This window comes from Hippopotamus amphibius, chromosome 2 (assembly GCF_030028045.1).
Source record: "Hippopotamus amphibius kiboko isolate mHipAmp2 chromosome 2, mHipAmp2.hap2, whole genome shotgun sequence".
NCBI lineage: Eukaryota > Metazoa > Chordata > Mammalia > Artiodactyla > Hippopotamidae > Hippopotamus > Hippopotamus amphibius.
In genome coordinates, this window is record NC_080187.1 from 207,196,601 (window position 1) to 207,222,339 (window position 25,739).

The following is a 25,739-nucleotide window of genomic DNA, read 5'->3' on the forward strand; positions in this document are numbered from 1 at the left end:
TTTTATCTAATTCAATCCAAAGAATAACACTGGAATGTAGTGCCATTATTTCCCCTGTATTATAGATGAAGAACTAAGGCTTGAGAAGCATAAGTAAGCGGACCAAGGCCATTCAGCAGATGATGACAGAGCTGGGATTTGAGTGCTGGACTATGTGTGTGTATGTGTTTATATTTTTGGATCATTTGTGCTCTTTTGCACTACCTGTGCTCCTCTGCTCACATGGGCATGGCAGCTAGATGGTGAATTCCTCCTCCCCAGCACAGCATCCAGGAAAACCTTTTATTGTAATAATTAGGAAGCTAGTCAACAGTGGGGAGGCAGGGGATGAGAAGCTGGTTTTCTAGGTGTAGGGCTAATAGTCTGCAGACCTCAGTTTGAGGAAGAACAAAACAATTAGGACAGGAAATGCACACACAGTATACACATGTCACCTGGCTCTGATTTTCAGTCTACATTCTCTCTGGCCCTGCAGCTGCCCCGTCTCTCTAGTTCCAGCTCAAGAGCCACACAAGAGGCAGACACGTGCTTTTCCCAGCTGGTAGGGGTGTGTGTGTGTCCTGGGGGAGGGTGACGTCTTTAAAGGACACAGGAAACCTCAGAGGAAGATTCAGTCACTGCTCCACTGATCTGGATTTTTGTAACTCTCATCCCCCTCCTGCCTGTACCGGCCTGAGCAGCCGAGGTTTGCATATGACCTACTGACAGCAAGGAGAAAGGGGAGAAAAATGGGGAAACAAGTTTGTTCATTTGGGTGACGGAGTGCCTGTTCCCCTCGCCAACATGCAAGGTTCAATAACGTCAGACATGGCTTCAAAAAATTGCAGCATAAATAGATGAGCCCTTTAAGGTAATAGAAATTCTGTCATCCAGGGGAGAAATATAGGCCCTGAATCCCATGGGAGGGGACACCAGGCCCCCCTCCTCCACCTCCCACACTCCCCATCCCCTTTATAGCCAGAGCTGAAAGGGAGCATCTGTGCTGAGGAATGGCCAGAGGGCCCCTTATCTCCCAGCCGCACGGGCTCAATGCGAGGAGGAGGTCTGGGAAATCAGGTCTTTGTAGCTCTGGCAGTGACCTCACAGGCTGTTCACTACAGGCACCAAGGTGGCAGCAATTAGTTTTAGAGCAGCGGAGGAGCCTTCATCAGGCTGGCCACCTAGGTGAGGCCTTAATTAAGGAGAGCTGGTCAGCAGAGGGGCGGGGAGGGGCTGAGAAACTGGCCTTCTGCCCCCTGTGATGGGAAAGTCTATTCTTGGTTCTGGGGCAGCCCTTGGGAACCCTGCAGCTCCCAGCCAGGAGGAAGTTTCAACTGACTCTGCCCTCTTCCCCTCACCCCTATTTTCACCTGTACCCCCAAACAGGGGACTCAGGCCAGGACCAGTCGGCCTCTTCAGGTGGGGGCCCCCTTGGGGTAAATAACAACACCAACAAAAGCAGTGGCAGCACCCACAACAATAATGATAATAATAGCTGTTGAACGATGACTAATATACCAGGTAGTCTACTAATTTTTTTATGTATGGATTAATTTAATCAGCCCAATAATTCATTGGACTTTGTTATGATTACCCTTTCACATATGAGAAAACAGAGTCACAGAAAGGTTATATCTTGCCCAAGGTCACACAACTAATAAGCAGCAAAGCTGGTATTTGAAGGCAGGGAATCTGGCTCTAGAGTCTCTGAGTTACAATACTATACAGTATTGTATAAAGTAGAAACTCATACCATTTACCCAAAGAGCTTGGAGATGATGTTGGGGCGCAGCTGCTCCAGTCCCACTGCAGCTGCCTGTTTATCTGACGTGCAGAGAAGCTAATGGGTAGATGTAAGCTCCAGCCCTGCTGGCAAGGCCCCTTCAGAAATGCCATGAATTTCTCTGCTATAAAGGTCAGTTCTGGAAACTTCTGCTAAGGGCATTCATTGCTCTTCCCAAGATTTTTGTTCATTTCAAAGTGTACTGAGCCAGATATTCACATGGTAGGCAGGAGGAGGGGGGAGGCAGTAGGAGGTGCAGGGTTGGAGGGAGACAGACTCTGAGCCATGTGCTATGGGAGCAGAGGAGTTAGAAGGGCTGATTCTAAAGTGAGGAATATTCAGGGAACACTTCATGGAAGAAGCAGCGTTTGATTTTAGCCTGAAAGACCGAGAAGGATCTTCACAGACTGAGATGAGGACAGTGGGGAGGGCATTCTAGGAAGAGGGAAAAGCTCGAGAAGTGGCACAGGCAGAGGCCCAAAGCAGGCACTGTGTTTGGGGAAAAAGTGAACGTGTCTGGTCACAGCACAGGTTTGCGGCAGGGAGCAGGAAATGAGGTTAGGGTGGACTAACTAGTTTTAAGGGCAGGTTACAAAGGACTGGGGTGTAAGCTTTATTTGGTGGGTAATGAGAAGCCGTGGAGAGTGATGGGACCCCAACTTCCAAGTGGATGGATAGCTCCACTCGGTCCCCTCAACCACAATTCAGATACTCTCCCCTCACTTCCTGAATCATCCCTCACTTTGACACTCCCAGGACTCTGCCAGCTTGAGCCCCCCCGTCATGTGACGCTCACTCTGCTTTCTCCTACCCCTGTTCACGCTGGTGCTCTGACTGGGTGAGGACCCCGGGTTCTAATAGGGCGAGCGCAACCCCGGAGCAGAAGCCCACGGAACTGTCCGAGGTGCTGAACCAACACCACGCCCAATTTCCAGCGCTCCCATTTAAATGATTGGCTCCCACCCCCCCATTGTTTCTGTTGGATAGAGAATTTCATTCCCATTTTAGGGATGAGAAACGGAAGCGCCAAAAGTTAGAAGAACCAGAGGTAGGAACTTGGTTTCTGCCGTTCAGCCCAGGGTTCTTTTCTCCCACTCAGAAGCCGTAATGTAGTCTACCAATGCATACCCCAAGTGATTCCATTGCTGCTGCCAAGCTAACATGTAAAATGCCCAGACTCTCTTCTTACTTCCATCCCTATGTTCATTTCCCCAAACACTGACAGGTATGTCCACCCCACAGCGCATCGTGAGACTGACCATTGAGGGCGATCCACAGGTGCTTGGGTGGACCTGCCTGGAAAAGCAACTGTGCATGTTTATGGCTCTATGGCATCGGGAATCCCTGGGTGTAACTCATGCTGACACTGTCCTTGGACTTGGACGGGAGTTCTAGGCTTGAGGGAAGCAATGTTCCCCCAAACTCTCATAGTTCACCAATAATCACTGCCATTTTACTGGGCATCTATTGTGTTCCAGGCACTGAGCCATGAATTTTCCATTTGAAGTTTCTCACTCATGGCTAAGTCTCCTTAACAGATGAGGAAATTCATACTTAGGCAGGATAAGTGACTTGCCAGTCGGTACAGTGTGGATTTGGAGGCCACGATTTGAACCTAGATTTGTGTGGTTCCATGGTGACCCATCAATCTAAGTCTATCATCTAATATATGAGAGTTGTGGTGGCTCCCACCACTAATGGCTTTGTGATCATGGGAAAGTCACTTATTCTATCTGAACCTCAGCTCCTCATTCTCAACTTGAGGGATGTGAAAGTGCACCTCTGTAGGGCTCTTGTGAGGAACAGAGATGAAGCATGTGGCAAGGACTCAGGAAGTGCTTGCTGCTAATGTGAATATGACTGTTATTGGGCACAAGCTCTTAGAAGGCTGGATGGGCATCTGATTAGCCTTTCCATACCCCAGCAGCCCCCCAGGTTCTTGGCAGAGAAAATATCCAGTGTCCTGGGAAGGAAGGAGAAAGTGAGGGCTAGCACACTCTGAGTGCCAGGTGGGCTTGTTTCTGCCCCATATTCTTGTGGCCTCAGGGGGTGGGAACCACCTGGACGGATCAGGCATGCCACTGGGCTCCGAGGGGTGGTTCAGTACTCCTCGTGTTTATGTTGAGCCTGAGACAACTCTCAGCCCTCAGAGGCTCTGTTTTCACAAAGGTATCCCAACATCCTCCCTAAAGCCCTTGGCAGGAAGAGCTCTGGTGGGAGAGGACAGCTGAGGATGTGGCCTCACCTCCATCACCAAGTTGGCTACTCATATCCAATAGCAGACAGGACTGATGTGACTCTCACCTTACAGATGAGGACACTGAGGCCTAGCAAGGTAAAGCAACATGTCCAAGGTTACTGAGCTGAGGCTCAAGGTGTCCAAACTCTCAGAAAAGGGCTTTTAATTAGTCTCAAATTAATTGCCCATCCTAAAACTCTTTCAAGGAAAAAGGCAGGTGCGTAAATTCACAAACCAACTGACAAATAAAGGAAATGCTATTTATTACTGACTACAGGACGTTTTGGGGAGGGTCTCAGCCAAGTCTGCTTTACTAATTGCTCTGATCCCCCACCCCGAGCAGAGCTGGCTAATTGGAGGAAATTGCATTCATTCAGAAGCTGGGGTGAGGGCAACAGTCTGGTTTCCCCTTTGGAACCTGGGGTGTGCAGGAATGATTCACATTGGATGAGAGCAATTGACTATCCTGTAATCATCTTGAGCAGCTCCTGCTCAACACCCAACAGGGGTCCAGAAGAGCCTTTGCAGGTATAATGAGGCTGGACAGGAGGAGATGGATGGGAATTCACAGGGTCTCACCAGGGCACTTGGCTCACAATCTGTCTTAGCCCTGAGCCCCAGGCAGGTGCGGCTCCACATGGAGATGATTCCTATAAGTGCCAAGTCTCAAAGTTCAAGGGCAGGAAGTCATTTGCATCACAGATACGAGGAAGAAAGGCAAAGGCCTGGCCTCCACATTGTTGGATCCCTGGCCTGGGAGCAGTGGGCCCACAGACACAAGCCTCTCTAGGACCACCCCCAACCCTCACCCACCCAGGGCCCAGATTTCCCCTCCTTTTGAGGAGCAGCGACCAGGCAGGCAGCTGGGGGTGAAGAAGGGGAAAGAGGGAGGCCCACAGACAGTGTATACAATCAGCCTATAACACCCTCAATGAGCCCCCCTCCCCTGGCCAATACACACCCCCACTTGCTCCTACTTTCCCCCATTTCTCCCAGAAGGGTATGTTTCCTGACTTGGTCCATGGAGTCCGCACCACCTTAGACATCAGTCAGTTCATCTCCTCCTGCACACTCACCATTTACAGATTATGAAACTAGGACCCTGAGAGGGGATGCCACTTGCCCAAAGTCATAGAACTATCCTGGTAGCCAAGCTGGGACTGGGGTCCAGCTGTCCCCCCTAGCAGTCTGCTGTGGTCACTTCACTTCAGCTTCAGTCACCTGATCACTTGGCTAGGTGAGACTTTTAATCCCAAACAACCACTCTCTCCTACCCAAACCCAAAACCTCAGGCACTCCATTTTTCTATGGAAGTTATGGACCAATCTCACACCAATAAAGGTAAATCAGAGAGGAAACCTACAGGAGGGACAGACCTTTTTCTCTTTTGAATATGCCACTGGAGTCATCTTCATCCAGTTTTCTCTGCGTTGGGGAGTTGGAAGAGGGAGCTGAACAGAGTTTTGTTTTATAGACCAGGGGCAACCTGCCCACAAAAGACATTGTTACAGGCAAATCTGTACTCTCACATCATGACCAGGACTTCTTGCAGTGGCTTGCCACCTTGGCAGCACAATGGCCACAACCAGACCACACCCAGACCAAATGTATCAGCATCTCCGGGAGGGGACCAGGCATCAGTGTTTGTAGAGCTCCCCAGGTGATTCCAACAGGCAGCCCAAGTTGAGCACCGTTCCCTTCCTACTCAAAGTGAGGCCACCGACCAGTAGCATTGGCATCACCTGGGAGCTTGTTAGAAATGCAGAACCAGGCACTTCCCTGGTGGTCCAGTGGGTAAGACCCCACGCCCATGATGCAGGGGGCCCGGGTTTGATCCCTGGTCTGAGAACTAGATCCTGCATGCTGCAACTAAGGGTCTGCATGCTGCAACTAAGAAGTCCACATGCCACAACTAAGATTCAACACAGCCAAAATAAATAAATAAATAATAAATAAATATTTGGGAAAAAAAAGTAGAACCATAGGCCCCTCCTCAGATCTACCAGATCAGAACCTGCACTTTACCAAGGCCCACTGGTGGTTTCTGAGTTCACTAAAGTCTGAGAAGTACTGAGGCAAGGTACTCCATATAGCCCATCTCTACACCTGACAGCAACTTTGCAAGGCAGGTGTTCCATTCCACAGGTGAGGAAACTGACCCTGAGAAAGGTTAACTCACTGGCCCAAGGTCACACGGTTGGTGAGTAGGACAGCCAGGATGTGACCCCAGGATGGTTCCAAAGGTCGCACTTTATACTACACAAACCACTCCTTATAGCACCATAAAAAAATATGGCCATGGGAGTCCCCTGAATGTTTGAGTCCTCTGACCCACTGGGCATGCCCCACCTTTGAACAGGATTCCACTTTCAGTGTCAAGTTCCCTGGAATCAAACCTCATAAAGACCAGCATAATTCATGAGGAAATACACATAGTAAACAAACACGTGGGGGAAAGGTTCATTCTCCCTAGTAATCAGAGAAATGCAAATTAGAGCAATATTGAGGAGCCATTTTCTACCTATATAATTAGCAAAAATTAAAAAAAGAAAAGAACGTCAGCAGGGTTGTTTTGAAATAGGTACCTTCACACACGGCTGGTGGCGGTGTAGATTTATGTAACCCTTGAGGAAAGTAATATGACAACATCCATCAAAAGCCACACATATATTATGTCCATTGACCCTGGGAAGTCACCTGAGGAAATAATTCCACAGGAGGGGACAGTCGTTTGCAGCAAGATGCTCATGGCAACATTCGTCATGAACATTGGAAACAACACCGTACTCAGCAGTAAGGGAACGGCCGAGTAAACTGGGGGTCTATCACCCCTGCAGTGTCATGCAGTCATTGAAAATGATAATTAAGAGGCCCAAGCAGCACATATGGGGAAAAAAGAAAACAAAATAGAAAACTCTGTGGTTATTATGTGCTCTGTGGTTATGATGGAAAAATACTGTGTGGCTAGGATATGGACAGGGAGGAGCCGGGTACAAAGAAGACAACTGGTGTTTCAGGGTGAGGGGACAATGGAAAGACACCTTCCTTCCATTCCCTTTACAGTTCCAGAGCTCAGTAGACATGGCCTTTGAGAGCAGCCTTGGCAGCTCTCTGGTCATGGACTCTATCTCTGAGTGGCACATGCAGACATGCTCATCCTTTGTTCCTGGGCACAGGGCCACACTCCCTGATTCCACCCGGAAGTGGGAGGGGTGGGCCCCCCCCTTCTGTGTGGGGACAGGAATGGGCCCCCCCCTCTTCTGTGTGGGGACAGGAATGGGCAGAGAGGCCATGGGATTCCCCTCCCACTTACCATGAAGCCTGGGGCACAAGCGCAGCTCCCAGTGATGCTGTGGCAGTCGGCGCCATTCTGACAGGTGCAAGGCAGCTGGCAGCCATCGCCGTAGTAGCCAGCAGGGCAGGACTCATTGCAGTGGTGGCCAGACCATCCCGGCTGGCAGGTGCAAGCTCCAGTTACTGGGTGGCAGCTGAGCAGATGAGAGAAAGATGAGGGGACAGTCTGATCAGAGATGTGGCCCTGTCCCACCCTCCACCCACAGCAAATCTGGTCTGCCCAGGGCTGCAGGATCAAAGGGCCTCTGAGGCTAAATTGCTTGACGTCTTGTTTGTTTGTCAGAAAATGCCAAGGTTATGTGCTCTTATTAGGCCCAAGAAACTGAGGCTCATAGTTGTTATACAATTTGCCTGAAGTCACATAGCAAGGAAGTGGCAAAATTGGAATTAGGCACAGGTCTCCCGATTCCCAAACAAGAGCTCCTTATAATACAAATATACAGGGGTCAAAGCAGGAGGCAGCCTCTTAGTCTCTCCCCTTATGGACTACAGATCCAGAGATTCACCCACTTTGCACCCAAGGCAGATGCCCAGCGTGTGGGCAGGCACAAAAGGGCTGCAGTGAGAGCCAGTGGCTCTGTGAACTCTAGGTACTCAATGAACATTTGCTGAGTTAAAATGGAACCTTGGGACAGATGTGGCCTCCTCTCTCTGGCAATGTCTGTATTGGAGAGGATGCCCTCCATCCATGCGTTGCTGGGGCTCTTTAAGAGCAAGCCAGATCGTCCCCATCCCCTATCTGGCTAGCCCAGAGAAAGAACCACTTGGCTGGAGGCAGGGGCTGCCTGGCATGACCTCTAGAGAGTGGGGTAAACTCTGGCTGGCAGAGGTCTGATCCAACAGCCAATATGCATTCATGATTAGAGGAGATGCCGGATGTGGTGACCATTTTCTTCTCTGAGCTTCTGTGGGGAGTATAATTGACTGATGGCCGCAGCTACTGTGTCTGAAATCCACCACTACATTTTCTCAAAGGTCACACTTCCCCTGGGCTGCTCTCAGTTAGAGCATAGCAGGGACACATTCCTGGGAAATCTGGGACCCCTCTGATGGGAAAGTTTGGCTTAAAGACTCCCATGTTGCCAAACTTTCTGAGAACTGTGCTTCAGTCTAAGACTTTCCACTCAACCTTCCTTCCTTCCCTCTTTCCTTCACACAGGTCAGACCTGCATCACAGTCTGACGCTCTCCTAGCCTTCCCAGTCCCTTTCCCATTTTCCCTCACAGCTGTGTCTCTAGGAAATCTCTTGTACTTGGCATCTGCTTCTGGGAGAACCTAGACTAATACTCCAGAGAAGATGCTGGGTGGCAGAGACAAGCCTCTTGGATTCCCTGTGTCCCTGCTTCCCTGCTCTGGACTCCAGCTCAAGGGATATGGTCCAAAGGTGCATGCTCTGGGCTGGCAGCAGAAGCCTACATACAAATCTTGGTTCTGCTAAGTTCCATGAGGATATGGGCTTTGTCTCCCTGGGTCATTGGTGGATCCCCAGTGCCTGGCTTATATTCACTGCCCAATTAAATATTTGGGAATGAATAGCACTTTTACTATGAGGAATTATTTTCTGTCTGTTGACTTGTTTATCATCTGTCTCCCCACCAGGTGGCAGCTCCATGGGGGAGGGCCCTTTGCCTGTCTACTTCACTTCTGTATTGTACCCCAGTGGCCAGCAGGGTCCCTGGCACCAGGAAGATACTTAATACATATTTGGCGAATGAATTAATGGGCAAACTAATTGTGTGAAGGCCAGCCAAGCCATTTCTCTTCTGGGAGCCCTGATTTTCTCATGGAAAATGAGGGATGGACAGGAGCAGACAGTTCCTGAAGAGTAAGTGCAAGTAGCTAATAATCAGTTTGGAAAATGTTTAGTCTCATTAATCATCAAGTCAAAATAACAACTGGATATCATCTTTTTTCTATCAAAATGGTAAAGTCTTTTGTTTTTTCATTTTTAAAGGGAAAATACTCAATGGTGGTAAAGGTTTCTGGAAAACAATTTGGGGTTATGTATCAGGAGTCCTAAAAATATTCAGACTCTTTGGTCTTGTAATTCCATTTCTAAGAATCTATCCCTAAGGAAATAATCACAGTTGTGGAGAAAGATTTATGCACGGAGATGTTCCCTGAAGCATTATTTATAACAGTGGAAAATGGAATCAATTTAAATAATAATAAATAATATGTGACCAGGCTATTAAAGCACCAGGCACTTTACACCTATATTTCTAATCTTCAAGTAAGCATGTGAGTTAGGCATTAGAGCCTCTATTTTTCAGATGGCACTTGGAGGTTATATGACTTGCCCAAGGTCACACTGCTAACTCAGTGGCAGCTGGGATTCAAACCCAGGTCTATCTGGCCATGTTCTGCCACTGCCTCATGCTGCCTCTGACGTCAGGGTACTGGTTGAATGAACTATGACAATTCATATGAAGGCATGTTAGAAAAGCATTCAAATGTTTTCCCGTCTATTTAATGATATGACATAAGGGTAAGTAAAATAAGCACATTGTGCACAAAGTCATGACCTAAAATATGAAAAAAAAAGTGAAACAGACATGGATGAAGAATGAATGAATTATAACACAATGGTTTTTGTGCTCAGCTCTGGGTTGAGAAATTATGAGTGACTCTGAGAAAGAGAATACATAGAAATTTAAAGAAAAAACTCAAACTGAGCATCTATTATATTCATAAACAGATAAAAAGTGATAAAAATTATAAATATGTAAAGAAGAATGTGTGTAAAGGATGGCTGTTTGAAGGCTTCCTGACCTTCATGGTTCCAGAAAAATTCCTCCCTGGGCCCAACACTGTAAGGGGAAACAGTGGTCTGCATGGGTACCATGGAGCAGGGGGCCCCCACTTAGTGGCCCTGACCCGCAGCCAGACAGTTGTGGGGCACTCCTCTCTGTCCCCAACACTCCCAGCAAAGCCCTTAGGCATGGCCTTTCTCGGTTGCCACTTTCCAGGGGTCTCCTCTGAGGTTTTGGGTTAGGGTCAGAGGGACCGGCTCCATCACAGTCGGGGAGACTGACATGCTTGGACCCAGCAAGTGACCCGGCAGCGTTGGCTGCTGCGATCAGCTCTGTCCAGCCCTGGAGATTCTGAAGGGTCTCATGCCTCCTTCTGCCTTTCCCTTCAACAGATTCTCTCGTTACAGGTCCTTGCTCTGGTGTGAAGACCATCCTGTGAAGAGCATACTAGGTGCACGGTGAGCTGGCGAATGCTGGCTTCTAAGCTCTCCGCGTTTCTGCTTTCTATCTCAACCGCCAGTGTTGTGGATGCTTAGGGGTGTGTCTCAACACCAATTTTACCTTTTACTCTGCGAAACCAGAAAGCTCAAAACCAAATCTGAAATAATTTCTTTCTCTCTCCTTTCATGTCCCTAAAATCTGTTTTAAAAAACAAAACCTCTGCTTTCTTGCTTTGATTACTAGTCATTTATTATACAAACTCCAAAATCCTTTTGAAAAGAGGGTGGGGAATGACCACGGACTCAGTGATTAGGATTGAAAACTGCTATCATCATGCTCTAAGTACCTTGGTCACATCTCCCTCTCCCTGGTGTCCCCTGCTCCCTGGCCCCTCCAACCCCCAGTCCAGCCACCGTTGGTGACACAGCTATTCCCTTGGGTCACATGGTGGGCAAGTGACTGCTGGTTAGGCTCAGGCAAAAGTCACAAACACTGATGTTGAGGCTGGTTTGGCTTGCTCTGTTTTGTTCTGCTTTTTCCCTCACCTTTCTCCATTTCCCCCAGACATAGATTAATCACAAGTTAATAGGAGCCGAAAGCTGAACAATACAGGAATCTTTTCAGGGTGGAATTTTCTGCCTTTCTTTTCTGGCTGCTCTGAGATTTCTATCAGTGCTGCATCTGTTGGGTAAATCAAATCTTTAAAAGGTAATCCATGATCATGGCTGCTGGAATTCGTCTATGACAATCCAATTGTGGAGGGGACATGGACAAGGTCTGACACACAGGCGCTCACTTTCTCAAGGTTATTTCTTTACCAAGAAGGGAGGTTGCTTTGTGTGTGCTACAAAGCGTTTATAAAGGCAATGACGTGTGGGGGAATTTCACCCGCCACTTCTTCCTTCCCAGGGCATGTGGGTTCGACCTCTTTGAAGCAGCCTCTCCAGAGGGGCTCAGAGCAGAAAGAGGCTGGGAATAGCTGAGGAGGGTTTTGTTTGGTTGGGGGTTGGGAGGACTTTGTTTCTCTAGGAAAGATGCTCAAGGCCTTCCTTGCAAGCTGTCTGGGTGGGGCTCTGCAGCAAGCTCTTGCAGAAGCCAGGGGGCAATGAGGCAAGGTTTCTGGGGATACCACACTCTCTCAGGGAGCTGGGTGGAAGCTTCACTTTCAAAGACCACAACAAAACTTTCACCCACACGGGGCTGATGAAAGGTGACAGACAAACTGGGAAACTAAGACAGAGAGGAGAAGTACACGGATCCGGACATTGGCTCAGGCAGAGGTAGTTCTAAGGCCGGGACTCAGGGGTCCCAGACCTACCCCAAACCTGCAGCTTAACTGCCTTGGGAGTAGGAGTCCTAGAGTCATCCCTCTGCTTTTCTTGGATCCCAAGAGAAGGTTTTAGAATGGGACAAAGGCTCGTGAGACGAGAGGAGTGACCTGTGTCCACACAGAGGAAGACGGCTGTTCTCTGTGTCCCTGAGAACAAAGCCAAGTGCAGCATGAGAGAGGTCAGTGAGACCAGAGGCTCTCAACTTTGGGCAATTTGGCCTCCCCCTACTCCACCCAGGAAAGATTTTTGGTTGTCGGCTTGGAGCTGGGGTCTTGCTACTAGCATCTAGTGGGTAGAGACCAAACATCCTGCAATGCACAGGATGGCCGTCCACAGCAAAGAATTATCCAGCCCAAAATATCAATAGTGATGAGGCTGAGAAATCCTGAGTTAGAATAAAAAATTTAGGGAGTGTTGGGGGCTCAGTCACTGGGGCAGTGTGCCAAGAGAAAGGGGTGATATATTTTTAAAAAATAGGGGAAATACCAGCTCAGGGGCAGAACCACCTAGAGGAATGAGCTGTTTAAGATGAATTCAGTGATTCTTCTTCCTGAAGGTCTGCTCTGTGCCAGGCACCGTGCAATGCTGAGGCTGCAGAGACAGGCAAGCCCGGGCTGTGACACAGCTCCCTGCGAGGAGGTGGTCAAGCAGATGCAGAGGAACCCGGTCTGGGGGGTTGGCTGTCACGTGCTCTCGCAGCCCCCATGCCTGAGAAGCGCTACTGCCTCCCAACCCCTGAAACGTGACATGTGTTAAAGACAATAAAGCAAATAATCATCAATATTGAATGGGCTGAGATTAGCGACGGAGAAGAGGGAGTCCTTCCAGATTAATAATGCATTGAGGACTCCTTCAGAGGAGGGATAAATTATGCAGGGCATGGGTGCTCTGGCACGGAAAGAAAACAATAGCTCTTTAATTTGGGAGTTGGTTGGATCTCCGTGTCAGGGACTCTCACTGCACTGGATCTCAGCGGCAGCCTTGCTTCCTGTCCCTGACAGGGTCCTCCCTTGGCCTCCCCACAGTTTGGGGGGGGGGGGGGTTCCTGGTGCTGCTCCTCCCCAACCCATGGAACAGTCTGAGGCTGCTGCCCAGTCCCCCGACCAGCCACATGGGACCCCTGTGTCTAGAGCCTTGGAGTTCTCACCCTGCCCTCCAGACGCAACCTAGAAGCCACTTCCTCCAGGAAGCCTTCCCTGATCAGCATAGCAGTCTCCTGTGGTGCTTTCTGTATAGAACCCTGGGTCACAGTTGCTCAAGCACACGTTGGAACCCAGCAGGGCCAGCCACATGTATTTCATTGATTCTAAGATGCACTTTGCCCCACATTTTCACATCTCTGATGGGTGTGTTATGCAGCCAATGGTATGTCATGGTTCAGTTTTAGTCGTACATAAAATAAAGCAGTGCCTGACTACTGGTGGTATCTTGTACTTGAAGAAATATGGTAGAAGGCGCTGTGTGTGTGTGTGCTCCAGACTCAAGTTCCTGAGGGCTGGACTCGTGCTGAGGGACCCTTTCTTTCTTGTGGCTGGCTCTGCAGGCTCTAGTGTTTGTTGAATGAATGACTGAGCAAATGAATGCTTAAGTCATATACAGGCCAGCTCCATTGGTTCCAGGGCCCCCTCTTAATGGTCTCCTTCCCAACCCTCCACGCTTGCAGAGAGCACTGCCACAGCCACTCAGGCTCCAGGAATTGAGGACTGGGGACAGATTCCGTCTAAGCCATAACACCTACTAAGATGCCTCTGTTTACAGCGACCAGAGGCTCTTGGGTGATGTGTGGAGAATCAAAAGCTGGAAATGAAGAGGGGCTGAGGCTAAGTCCTTGCTGTCCCAAAGGAAAGGCTACAAAGCAGGGGCATCTCTGTCTGGCCTGCACACAGCAGCAGCCCCCACTGCGCAGGGCAGCTGGTCCTCCCCTGAGCTGTCCTGCAGGCCGGAGGCTAGAAGGGAGATTCCCCTCACCCTGCGCCATCCTAATAAGAGGTGGCCACATCAAGGGCTGTGGAACTATTTATCTGGGGCCTGACAGCCTCATTTGAAGCTTTAATCTGGGGCCCGACAGCCTCATCTATTACCAGAGGGCTGTGCCAGCTGGTGCAGGAAGCAGGAAGTGAAGGGAGCTGGGGGAGGTGGCCCAGAGCAGCTCTGGCTTCTCCACTTCCAGGAAGCAGGGGTGGGGCCAGCTTCAGCCGAGACGTTCCCAAGCCCCAAAGGACACAGGGTACAGGGAGACCCTGGCCCCAGGCCAAGATCCTGATTAAGGGCCTGTCCTCTGTCCCTCCTGCTCCTCCACCCTAGCCAGGGCCTGAGGGGACAGCCCTCTGCAGGCCCCAGGTAAGCCATACTGCTAGTTAAGGTCCCTTCAACACTGTCCCTCTGTGGCTCAAGTCCCCTGCTTCTGCCTTGGTGGTCTTGTCTCTGGGCCCCCTTGAGGCTGGGAAAAGGCTTGGTTAGATGCAGACTGTGTGGAGGGGAAAGGTTCTCCAGGACAATGCCCCTGGGCCTGTGGCCCCCTGAGCCCAGCCTCCTCCAGCCCCCAAGGACTGCATGGCCCCACCCACCCCACCCTGCTTCCCTGAGGGCCGCCAAGCTCCCTCCTGTTCCTGTGTGTGGCCACAGGTTGGCCTACTTCGTCAGACTGGCCCAGGAAGGTGATTGCTGAGATCCCAGCTCTTTCACTGCCTGCCTGGATGACCCGGCTGGAGGTGGGGGTTTGTGCCCTGAGAGCCCTCTACAAGGGCCCATCCCACCCCTTTCCCCGGGCTCACCTGCCCCCAGCTCGTACCTGATGGTGCTGTCGGCATCGCAGGGGCAGGGCGCGCTGCAGCCAGGGCCGTGTAGGCCCTCGGGGCACAGCCGCTCCTGGCAGCGCGGGCCTTTGTAGCCAGCTTCACACTCGCAGGCGCCGGTGGTGGGCGAACACCGGCCCCCGTTGTGGCAGTCACAGCGCTGTGAGCACTGGAAGCCGAAGGTGCCCAAGGGGCATTCCTCTTGGCACCTGTGGGATAGCAGAATAGGTGAGGCTATGTCCTCTCACCTGCCCTTCCAGATCCATCCAGCAGGCACCCCGCTGCCTCCAGGCCTGGGCCTGGTGTGCTGCACCTCCTCACAGCCTCCTCCCCTCCTTCCTCTCCTCCTCCAGGAAGTATTCCATGGTTTAGTCACCCCAGTCCATTCCCCACTTCATGCTGGTTCCCCTCAGTCCCCAGGACTGAGTTCGTACTATCATATTTCATTGATTGTGGGACTTATGAGGTTTTTTTTTTTTCATTTTTTGATTTCAGTAAATAAGTGTAACATAAATTTACCATTTTAATTATTTTTAAGTGTACAGGTCAGTGGCATTAAGTACATTTATACTGTTGTGCAACTATCAGCACCATCCATCTCTAGAACCTTTTCATCTTCCCAAACTGAAACTTCTATACCCATTAAACAACAAACCTTATGTTTTAAAAATATATTCTAAAAAATATATATATATTCTAACATCTCTGAAGTCAGTTAAGCCTTATAATTGATGGCATGTCATAGTTTAATTATCAGTGTTTTTCATTCTTAGCAATATATAAACTAATGATGCATCTCACAATTGGTGGCATCTTAGATTTGATGAAATGGGGTAATCTTATTTCTACTCATTGTCTCTGTTTCTTTGAGTCTTTTGGGCAGATGTACGGTCTCTCTTTGTCATACTGGGAGATGAGCCTCTTCCACCACTGTGGAGTCTCCCCATGAGTACAAGAAGCATCGTCCTTCATCAGACTGGAGAAACCCCCAAGACAGGGGCTACTTCCTCTTCCTTGGAGCGGGGGTCCCTTCAAGGCAGGGGTTGAGCCCCTCTCATCAGCCAGTGAGCCCCACAAAGGAGAGGCCTGGGCCCCCTTTGTGTCCTGCCTCTGCTCGGGCCTGGTCCTTGGGGCTCCCGGCATAATGCTCATTATTTGACTCACGGACTGACAGCCATTGTTGTGGGTGCTCTGTGGGTGGTGTAACCCCCCACTGCTGACTGCCTGGCTTCCTGGATGTGCCCAACACTCCTCACCCCAGCCCAGGGCTATTTCCCAGGGGATATAGATTCACTGTCACAGCAACAAATTAAGGGGTAAACCTGGGGGCATACGGGACAGAAGAGATGGGCAACCCCTGCATCCCAGACACAAACAGAAATGGCCTACGGACTCTGGGGTTTTGGATTATCTGTGTACCCACACTGCTTCAAAGGTGTGGAGAATGGGGAACTGACCTTACAGCTCTGACATCTGCTTCCTCATCACAAAATGGGATGATAACTAAACCTCACCAGGTGTTTGAGGACTAAATGAGATAACGTGTATAAACATTTAGAAAGGTACCCCGTGCTTGGTAAGGGCTCATTAAGAAGTGTTAGTTATTATTATTTCTCTTGTTAATACTGTTTTCTATAGTTCTCCTAACAGAGTCCTTCTGGCATGAAAAAGCTCAAAGGGAAGAATTCCCAAATCTTAGTAATGGAGGGGATTTAGGGAATTGCAAGTCTTTCAATGATTACGTTTTCCCGTTTTCAGGTTTTCTACATATATCTTTTACAATAATCGGGGCAGAGGGGAGCAATAAAAGATGTTAAAAAAAAAATACAGCCTTAGCTCCTTTATGAAATCTTGGCAAGTCTGGAGTTGAAAGCAGTGTTCTCCACCACACACCCAGATCGCCTTCCAGCAAATCTTGCTGTATTTTAGCCAGTCTGAGGCCTCAGCAAGGGAAAGAACAGAAAAGAGAAGCAGGGAGAGGAAGGAGAGAATGGGCTATGTAGAGAAGGAACGGGAGGTGAGAGACAGGAGGGAGAAGAGAGTAGGATGGAGGAGGTGAGGAGGGAAACCGAGGCAGAGGGGGAGGACGAAGAGCCAAGAAGAGCTGGGCAATTGCCATCTGAGTTGCCGCCCCTGTTCCGCCTCAGGATGGATCTCCCCAGAGGTCACTCAGCTCGCCTCTCCTGGATGTCTCAGACATCAGGGCAAGAAACCCCAGCCTGGAGACACCTCCGGCCTCCTCCCTTTCACGGGAGCACTCCTGCTCCCTCCTATCCAGCAGGACGGAGCCCCGGACAGCGAGCTCCCTTCTCTGAAGGGCACGTCCCCACCCCGTCATGTTTACAAAGTGACTGATTCCATAGCCCAGAAAAAGATTCTGGAAATGAAATATTGACAACCTAATCCATTTACATAATCAGCCTCTCTTTTTTTTTTTTCTCCTACCAACGACTTAAACAACTTATTTATTTAGAGATCAAGCAACGACTGCTAATGGATTTTACACAAAGCATGCTAATAACAGGGCCTGTGGAACAGAAGGGTAATCACAGCAGGAATTAGTTTTCTACTTAAACATCCTTCCTTTGCAACATATCAATCTAATGGGTCCGATATTGCCATTAACCACCAGATACATTGCTCAATTAAATTACAAAATGAGCTGCAAAACCCTCGTTACGTTTCATGTTTAATTTGCACTGGATGCTGCCTATCCGGGGAGGCCTGTGTTATGACACCCACTCAACTTTAATATGTTCACAATGATGTGGGGGTGGGTTCATGCAGCTGTCACCTACAGAATTAATGGAGGCAATTTTACAAAATATGAAACACCAGGCAGCCCGTTTAGGCGGGAAACCCAAATGCTACCGGGCCCTCCTATTGAATTCTTCTTCTGTAGTTGATTGGCGAAGCTTGTCAGAGGACCCTGAGGTTCTGGGGGACTTCTCTCTGCCCCAGGATAATGGGCTGGGGCCCGACAAGAGGGATTAGGGTTCTCTCTCCACTTGGTACATCTTGGCCAGTGAGGTTGGGACTCCCGGTGTTGAGTCCAGCCAGTTGGAGCTCTGGACCTGCTTTTCTCCAACAACGGATGGGCTGTGTTCGCTGTCCTGTGGAAGTGGCTGGAAACAAAGGGGTCCTGTTTTGGTCCCAGGGTATTCTGACTCCTGCCCCTGCTGGCTCATCCTGAGCATTTCCTTACTGGGGGAGACAAGACGGGAAGGCAGGCTCAGCGCTTTACACCTGCCTCCTTTCTTTCTTTCTTTTTTTAAATAAATGTATTTATTTATTTATTTATTTTATTTATTTTTATTGGCTGCATTGGGTCTTCGTTGCTGCACGTGGGCTTTCTCTAGTTGTGGCAAGCGGGATCTTAGTTGTGGTGTGCGGGTTTCTCATTGCAGTGGCTTCTTTTGTTGCTGAGCATGGGCTCTAGGTGTGTGGGCTTCAGTAGTTGCAGCCCTCGGGCTCAGTAGTTGTGGCACACGGGCTTAGTTGCTCTGCGGCATGTGGGATCTTCCTGGAGCAGGGATTGAACCTGTGTCCCCTGCACTGGCAGGGGATTCTTAACCACTGCGCCACCAGGAAGTCCCCCTGCCTCCTTTCTTCCCCCCAGAGATGCAGTCTCCAACACAGGTCAGAGAGGGATGGATCCCCAGATGCCACACCCCACATTCTGTGCCAGGGATGCTCACGGAGATGAACACTGGCTCACAAAGAGATTGGATCTGGCTTCAAAGACTTCAGGCTGGGGGTAAGCAAGCCCAAGGCCTACAATGGAAAATCTCTTTTCCGGATATCACTAAGGATTTGGGGCTGACTCCAGTGAGAGCTGGAGGAGCCCAATTATGTTGGTCAGAGTCAAAAGGACTCATTGGTTAATTCAGCCCTGATCCCTGCTTCCTGATGTCACCCGGGCAGGGGAGGCAGAGTAACAAAATCCAGGGCCAGAGGTGTAGCATGGATCCCACAGAAGCAGGCAAGGGTGTGACAGCCTCCTCTCTACTGCCCGTCTCTCTGCTCAAAGAGACACACGTGGTTCAGAGTGAGAGGGAGGAGACTTGGCTGGATTCTGTGGACAAACGTCCTCCACCAGCTCTGAATCCACTCACCATCAGGCACCTTGGCTGTCGTTTCTCCCTCTAGAGCACCTGCCCTATCATCATGGACTCCTTCTTACCACGGCAAATGTGCACGTCCGGTAATCTCTCCATCTCGTGCTTTGTGAATTATCTACTCTGCAAGACTGGTTTGATTCCAGGACATTGATGCCCTTGTTCAGTCTGCCCTCAGGCCACAGGCCTTCAGAGGATGCAAACCGATCTTGGTATCCTTTTGCCAGAACTCACATTAGGAATAAAAATGCACTTCTAAAAGAAATTGTGCAAAATGCGTGAGCTGAGTTTGCACACTCCGCTTCTTTGGATGATCGGTGCCACTGCCTCCCTCCAGGAGGGCAGCAAGTGGAGAGTGGTGGTAGGTGCCCACTTCCTTCCCCGGGTGAGTCAATGCAAGTTCAGGGCTTGGGTCACTGGGCTGGGGGAGAGGTACCCTCAGCAGGCTGAGGGCCAGGAAGCACGGGTTGGCCAGAGAACGCTGAATGCTTTTTGAGAAGGGAACAGGAAAGCTGGCAGAAGAAGGCCATGGTTGGTAAACCTGAGCTGTTCCCTGCAAGGCTGCTGTGAAAATGAGTAACGTGAATCGCAAGGACGAGACTTAACAGCACCCTTACCTGTCCCCCATGTATCCGGCTGCGCAGTGGCACTGCCCAGTCACGTGGTCACACTGCCCTCCGTGGTGGCAAGGACAGTCCTGGCTGCAGTTCTGGCCGAATGTCCCTGGTGGGCAGGGTTGGGCACACACTGCTCCCTGAAACACAGGAGAGAAAGACACGCAGACGTGGTACTTCTGAGATGCAAACCTGAGGCCACCTTCTTCTAGAAGTAGCACAGTTGCTACAGCCCAAGGGACTACCCCATTCCCTCAGTGGGAACTTCTTCCCAATCACAGAAGCACAGAAAGTTGGACACCATGGCTCCAAAGCCCCATTTTAGAGATGGGGAGACTGAGGCCAACTTGTTCATCCAATTATTCAGCACATGTTTATCTAGTGCCTGGTGTACAACAGGGTTAGCCGCTAGGGATACAAAAGTATGAGTAAGACTCAATTCCTGTCCTCCCAGTCTACTGGGGAGAGAGACAAGAAAACAGGTAACCAGTGCACGGTGCTAGGTGCCCTCACACTGGTACACAATAAAGTGCTGCGGAAAAACAAAGCAGAAATGTGATTAACATGGTGGTCTGGAAACATACATTTACCTCTGCTTCTTCCCCAAACCCAGCTAACAGAAGAGTAAAGGGGGGAACAGTATAAATCTACAAGGAGAAAAGGAAGGGGAGGGGGGACCGTAGAGGACAAGAGGTGTCACATGGTGGAAGATGGACCGGCAGATAGGGGAGCAGTCACTGCTGGGGTGTCTGCTTTCTCAGTAATGCCAAGCACCTGCAAAGGGAGCGTGGGAAGACAAAGCTCAGAAAAGCTCAGGAATCAGAGACACCAGGGGCCTCTGAAGGCCAAGGCGCAGGTGTGGGGAAACGGGAGGACTGTTCGAAAGTTTATAAAAGAAGGAATTAGACCCCAGATTTTTACCCCCATTTCAAACAGCCAAGTGACGTCCCAAGACCGGCAGTTTACTTTTAGGGAGGTTGACCCATACAAGCTTCAGACACAGGGACACCGAGCACAGCTAAGGGGAGGCGGGCATCAGAGATGGGGATCTTGTGAGATTTGTCTGCTGAACAGTCAGACCCTCTGCTCTCTTTCCCTGCTCGGCTCCTAGGATGCTAGTGACCAGACTCTACGCCCTCTGGCAGGGTTCTAGAGGATTCCTTTCCTGGGACCCTGAGAGGAAAGACCTATAGATACTGTTATTTGAGAGTCCCATTAGTCAACAAGCCTGGCATCTCCCCTTGTGCCCCAGGCTTCCAATGAGCTTTTCCAAGCATAACGGTAAAACATGAACAGCAGGCCAAGGATCACCAGATATTTGAAATGAGGCTCTAGCAAGTTGGGAGATGGCGGGAAAGCATATTATGTAGAAATATGGAGGGAAATGCCAGAAGAAACACCTAGAAGATTTGAACCTGGTACCTTTCGGGAGTGGGGCTTGCGTGGGGGGCAGAGGACTACTTTCCCCTCCCTCCAGCAGCAGCCTTGTGGTATTAGATACTGTGTATAATTTTAAAATTATACATACCACTCAGATCTTTATCAAACAGAAATCTAAACTTACTCTTGCCTCCTGCTGCCCTTCCAGCCTCTCCCACACCAGAGACGATCATTTTTCTTATGGAGATCAAGGATTCGCCCACAATTAATTAATCAATTAGTTCAACACACAATTATTAAGCACCAATAATTGCCAACTCTGAGGAAGCTAGTTTAGTCAGGAAAATCCTGCTGACCAGAGTCATCTATCAATATCATCCAATTTACTTGTAATGAATTAAGTGGGAGGCCTTTTAGCTCAGCTTTCTCCTCTATACATAAGTCAGACAGTGCGGGGCTGAGCGGGGGCTGAGGGGGGCAGGGATGGAGGATGAGCGGCAGAGCAGCTGCTGAGGACGGTGCCATGAGTGTGTATGTGAGGAGAGGCGCAGGGAAAAGCTACTCAGACAAAGGGGTCCCTCTTCCTCCTGGAGGTGGTGGGGCTACCTCGGGCTGCCTTTCTCACTGTTCCCCACAAGCTCTCGGGATTCTTGAGGGAAGTGATGAGCCTTTCTGGCCACCATCTGAGCCAGTCCTCTGCAGTCCTGGACAAGGACATTCTGACCCTGAAAAAACCTTCTGAGCCATCCTGGGGGCTGTGTTTATCATACCTCCTACCTCCCCATCACGGAGCATTGTGGGGGCCTCCTGTACTTACACACACACACACACACACACACACACACACACGCACGCACGCACGCACACACGCACCATCCATCCTGATAGGCTCCAGACTCCCTTTCTGTTCAGAGTTTCTGAGACATGACCAGGCCCCCCGGAAGAGACCAACAGGAAAGTGTGCTTCCTTTCAACATTTCCTGGGAAAATCAAGCATCCTTGAGACTTTTTTGGATAGGAGGCCTGGCACCTCTTTCAGCCCCCGCTCAGTGTTCCCCAACTGCAGTACCCCAGGTTCCTGCAACCCTAGGCCCCTCCTTGGGCTCGAGCTCCTGGGGCCTAAAGGAATCTGCTACCTTGGAAGGGCTGCTACCTGGTGTGGTGGGAAGAACACTGGACTCAAAGTCAGGACTTGGGCTCAAACCCCCGTTCTACTTCCTTCCAGATGGCTAAGCGAGGACAAGTCATGTGATTGTCGTGAGCCTCAGTTTCCTCATCTAGAAAATGGGAATGGTAACCCCCAGTCTCCCAAGTGGTTGTAAAGGTTCAGTTAGATTAGAGATGTGAAGGACCTTCATTAATATAGAGATGAGCAGGCCCTCTGTTAATATTAGTTCAACCCAAGCCGACACCTGATGAGGTACAGGTGGTAGGAGCCCAGTATCACCCTGGACGGAGAAGAGTAGGGGAGAACCACGTAATTAATTAGTTACTGCCAGTTGGAAGAACAGCTTTTTGGGGAGAGGTGGGGGAGAGAGCAGGCAGGAAAGTATCAGCTTGAGAGGGCTGTGGTCTTATGGTTTCTTTCCTGCTATTATGAGCTGAATCGTGTCTCTCTGGATTCATCCTAACCCCCAGCACCTTAGAATGTGACTGTGTTTGGAGATGGGGTCTTGAGAGAGGCAAAAAAGTTAAAATGAGGTCATTACGGTGGATCCTAATCCAATATGACTGATGTCCTCATTGCGAGAGGAGATTAGGACACAGACCAGTTCAGAGGGAAGGCCACGTGGAGATACAGGGAGAAGACAGCCATCTACAAGCCAGGGACTGAAACCTCAGAAGGAACCAAGCCTGCCAACACCTTGGTCTCAGACTTCTGGCCTTCAGAACTGTGAGAAAATAAATTTCTGTTGTTTAAGCCACCCAGTCTGTGCTACTTTGTTATGACAGCCCTACCATACCTGCCCTACAGTCAATTGAGTGCTTGTCTCCAAGCGCAGTGGGATCTCGGGCTGTGTGGCATCTAGAAGGTTGGCGACGAGGTGAGGCAATAGTCCTGCTCTTCTCGGGACTGGTTAGACCAAATGGTTTTGTCAAAATCTGGAAATCAGCTGCACTCAGAGAAGACCGTGGCTAAATGTAGCATAAAAAAGGAGGGGGTCAAGATGATGGGGGACTTGAGGTTATGCCGATGAGACAACGGAGCCTCTCCAAGCATCTAATGATCACTGCTGTCCCAGGTGGCACGGATGCCCTCAGTGGACAGTGAACAGCGGGTGGTGAGGGTGCTGTGGAGATAATCCAGACCACAGGCCAGGGCTTGGGGACCCATGAATAACCCTTCCCAAACAGGCGCCTCTGTGATTTTACAGCTTCAGCTCCAAACATCTTGCTTTGCCCTCCTTGATCACTGGTCCTATTTCCCAGCCCTTCCGGCCTGTTGTTTCCTCTCTCTGTGTGTGTGTGTGTGTGTGTGTGTGTGTGCGCACATGTATGTTTCCAGCCTCTCCACCATCAGACCAGGAACTCCTAAGGCAGGTGATCATATCTCCTATCTCCCATCTGTCTGCAGTACCCACTCTCATCAAACTACTCACACCTGGTTCCCCTCCTCTGCAACGTCTCAGAGCTCAGAGGAAGGGAGGAAACAACTCCCCAGGCTCTTTGCAGAGACCCTCTGGGAACGAGCTCACCACAGCTGGGCGAGTGTCGTGTGCTGTGGGCATACACCAGGTTCTTGGTGGCCAGGGGTCTCGGAGGAGGGCCTGGGGGACCAAGAGTTCCTGGCGGCTCCTCTCCAGCTCTGCATAAAGCCTCGATTCTTTGGGGACCTGTTTGGTGTGAGTGAGCAATCGTACTCTTTAGATCTCTGAGTGCGGCTGAAGCCACTCGGAGCCATCAGGAAAGTGAGGCAATGGAGGAGGATAAAGGGAGGCCCTCTTTGCCCCACACCCTCCCCTTGGCCCCAGCCCTGTCCCTGGGAGGGGCCTCGGGCCCAAGCCGTAGCTTCATTACACTGTGACTCTGCAGGCACGAGGCATATTAATAATTTACACAAATCTGCAAGTTAAATGCTGCGTCAAAAATAGAAATGCAATTGTCTACAATAAAATTAAAAACATAAAGTCCCCAAATCCAAAGGCTTCTATTGACAGAGTTTCCTGTCATCCAGAAGAACAAACCTCTCACTGCATTGGGAGAAAAAAAAAATCTCTCTGTGTGGGTTTCCTCCCCTCCTCCTCTTCAATCACTAACTTCCGTCAGTCTCCCTAGAGAGCACTTTACAGGTGCAGGTCTGCCTGTGGCCTGTTCTTCCCCTAACTCATCCTGATCTGACCTCACTGCCCACTGTTGGGTCTCCAAGGACGCAGCCTGAGAGTGATGGATTTCTGGAAAGTGGCTGGAGATGAGAGGGCCTTTGCAGAGAGTGGTTCAGGGTGGGAGAAATGGGCAGGTGTGGGAGAGGCAGCAGCCCCTTTACGCTCCTCAGAAGAGAGAGAGACAGGCAGACACCAAGAACTGGGATTTAGGAGTCAGGAGACCTGGATTCCAGCTCCATCTCCCTCTTCTTCAGCTGTGTGGCTTTGGCCAGTCACTTAGCCTCTCTGGGCCTCAGCTTCCTCATCTGAGAAAGGAAGGTATTGACAGACCAGTGGTGTTCAAACCTCTTTAAGATGGGAGGCCCTGTTTTATGTGAAATCTTACCTAGAATCTTAGTAAATTAAAATAGAGAAGTGGGGATGTGTGGGAGCCTCAGCCTCAATTATTAGGCTACTCGCCCCCACCTTCACATCCAAGAAATCCTAGGGTTCTGTGAAACACAGAAGGAAATCCTACAGTCTGGATTGGTTGTTTCCAAATGCAGACTTGAAGACAGGGTTGGCTGTCTCAGAATCATCTGGGGAGATTATTAAATATCTCTGGTGCAGGCTGGGAATCTGTATTAACCCACCCTCCACACCCACCCACTGCGACTCTGGAACACAGCCAGGTTGGGAAGAGGCTGGGCCAGATGATCCCCCAGGTCCTTTCCTGCCCTAAAAAATTCTGGCAAATCTGTGCCTGCGTCAACGGGCCCTGCAGCCATCCCTCCTGCTGTCCCCCCACTGTGACCTCGTGGTTCACAGCCTCCCAAAATATCCTGGTCCTGCTCAGCAGCCCGTCCTTCCTGGCTTTGTAAAGCCTCAGGCCCCGGGGGAGGCAGCCGGCTGTGTCGCTGACCTTCCCCCGAAATGAAAAAGCCGGCCTCAGTGACGCACTGTTTCTGAGGGGCTTGGGACTGCGGAGGGTGGGGACACTGACAGGGGGAGCGTGTTGGCTTAAAGGAGGCTGCGGACTGCCTATGGCATCCAGGGACATATAAAAAGAGTAACTGTAGAGCACTTCAGAGTTTGCAAGGCACCTTGGATGTGCACTGCCTCATCTGAGCCTTCTGCCAACCACGCTGCTATGAAGGGCAGGGCTGACTGTTTTTATGCCAATTTTGCAGATGGGGAAGCAGAGAGTAGAATAGCTGAGGGCTCTTTTCAGGGTCAACATTGGATGTGAGGCCTGATGTGATGTGATAAATCCCGTCTCCCTTTCCCACAATGGTGGTTCCCAGACAAGAGACCTGGATTGGTTGAGGTTGCAACAGAATCACCTGGAGCACTTGTTAAAATATAGATTCTGGGGACCACAGAATCAGAGTGTGCATGTGCGTGTGCGTGTGTGTGTGTGTGTGTGTGTAGGGGTTGGAGGTGGGGAATCTGAAGTTCTATAAATGCAGGCGGTCCATACCCTGTTCTCTCCCTTCCCCTGCACCACTCCCATCCTTACTCCATACCCTCTTCACCACATTTCAGAGCCCATGGCGGCTCAAGTGAGTATGCTGAAAGACAGAAATAGCTTATGAGAAGAATTCAACCTCTTTGCACACGAGGGATCACAGGTTCAGAGAGGTTAAGTAA

The 25,739-nt window shown here is 50.1% G+C and overlaps 1 protein-coding gene across 1 annotated transcript in view; it reads right to left on the reverse strand.

Annotated features, from left to right (window-relative positions):
* MEGF11 (multiple EGF like domains 11) overlaps positions 1 to 25,739 on the reverse strand; it is a 353,514-nt gene that overhangs the window by 52,603 nt on the left and 275,172 nt on the right. The window contains exons 8-10 of the mRNA XM_057721978.1: positions 19,411 to 19,547; positions 14,672 to 14,884; positions 7,315 to 7,489 (exon numbers count right to left, since the gene is read on the reverse strand). Of these exons, the coding sequence (XP_057577961.1) occupies positions 7,315 to 7,489; positions 14,672 to 14,884; positions 19,411 to 19,547 (525 nt within the window). The remainder of the gene's footprint in view (positions 1 to 7,314; positions 7,490 to 14,671; positions 14,885 to 19,410; positions 19,548 to 25,739) is intronic.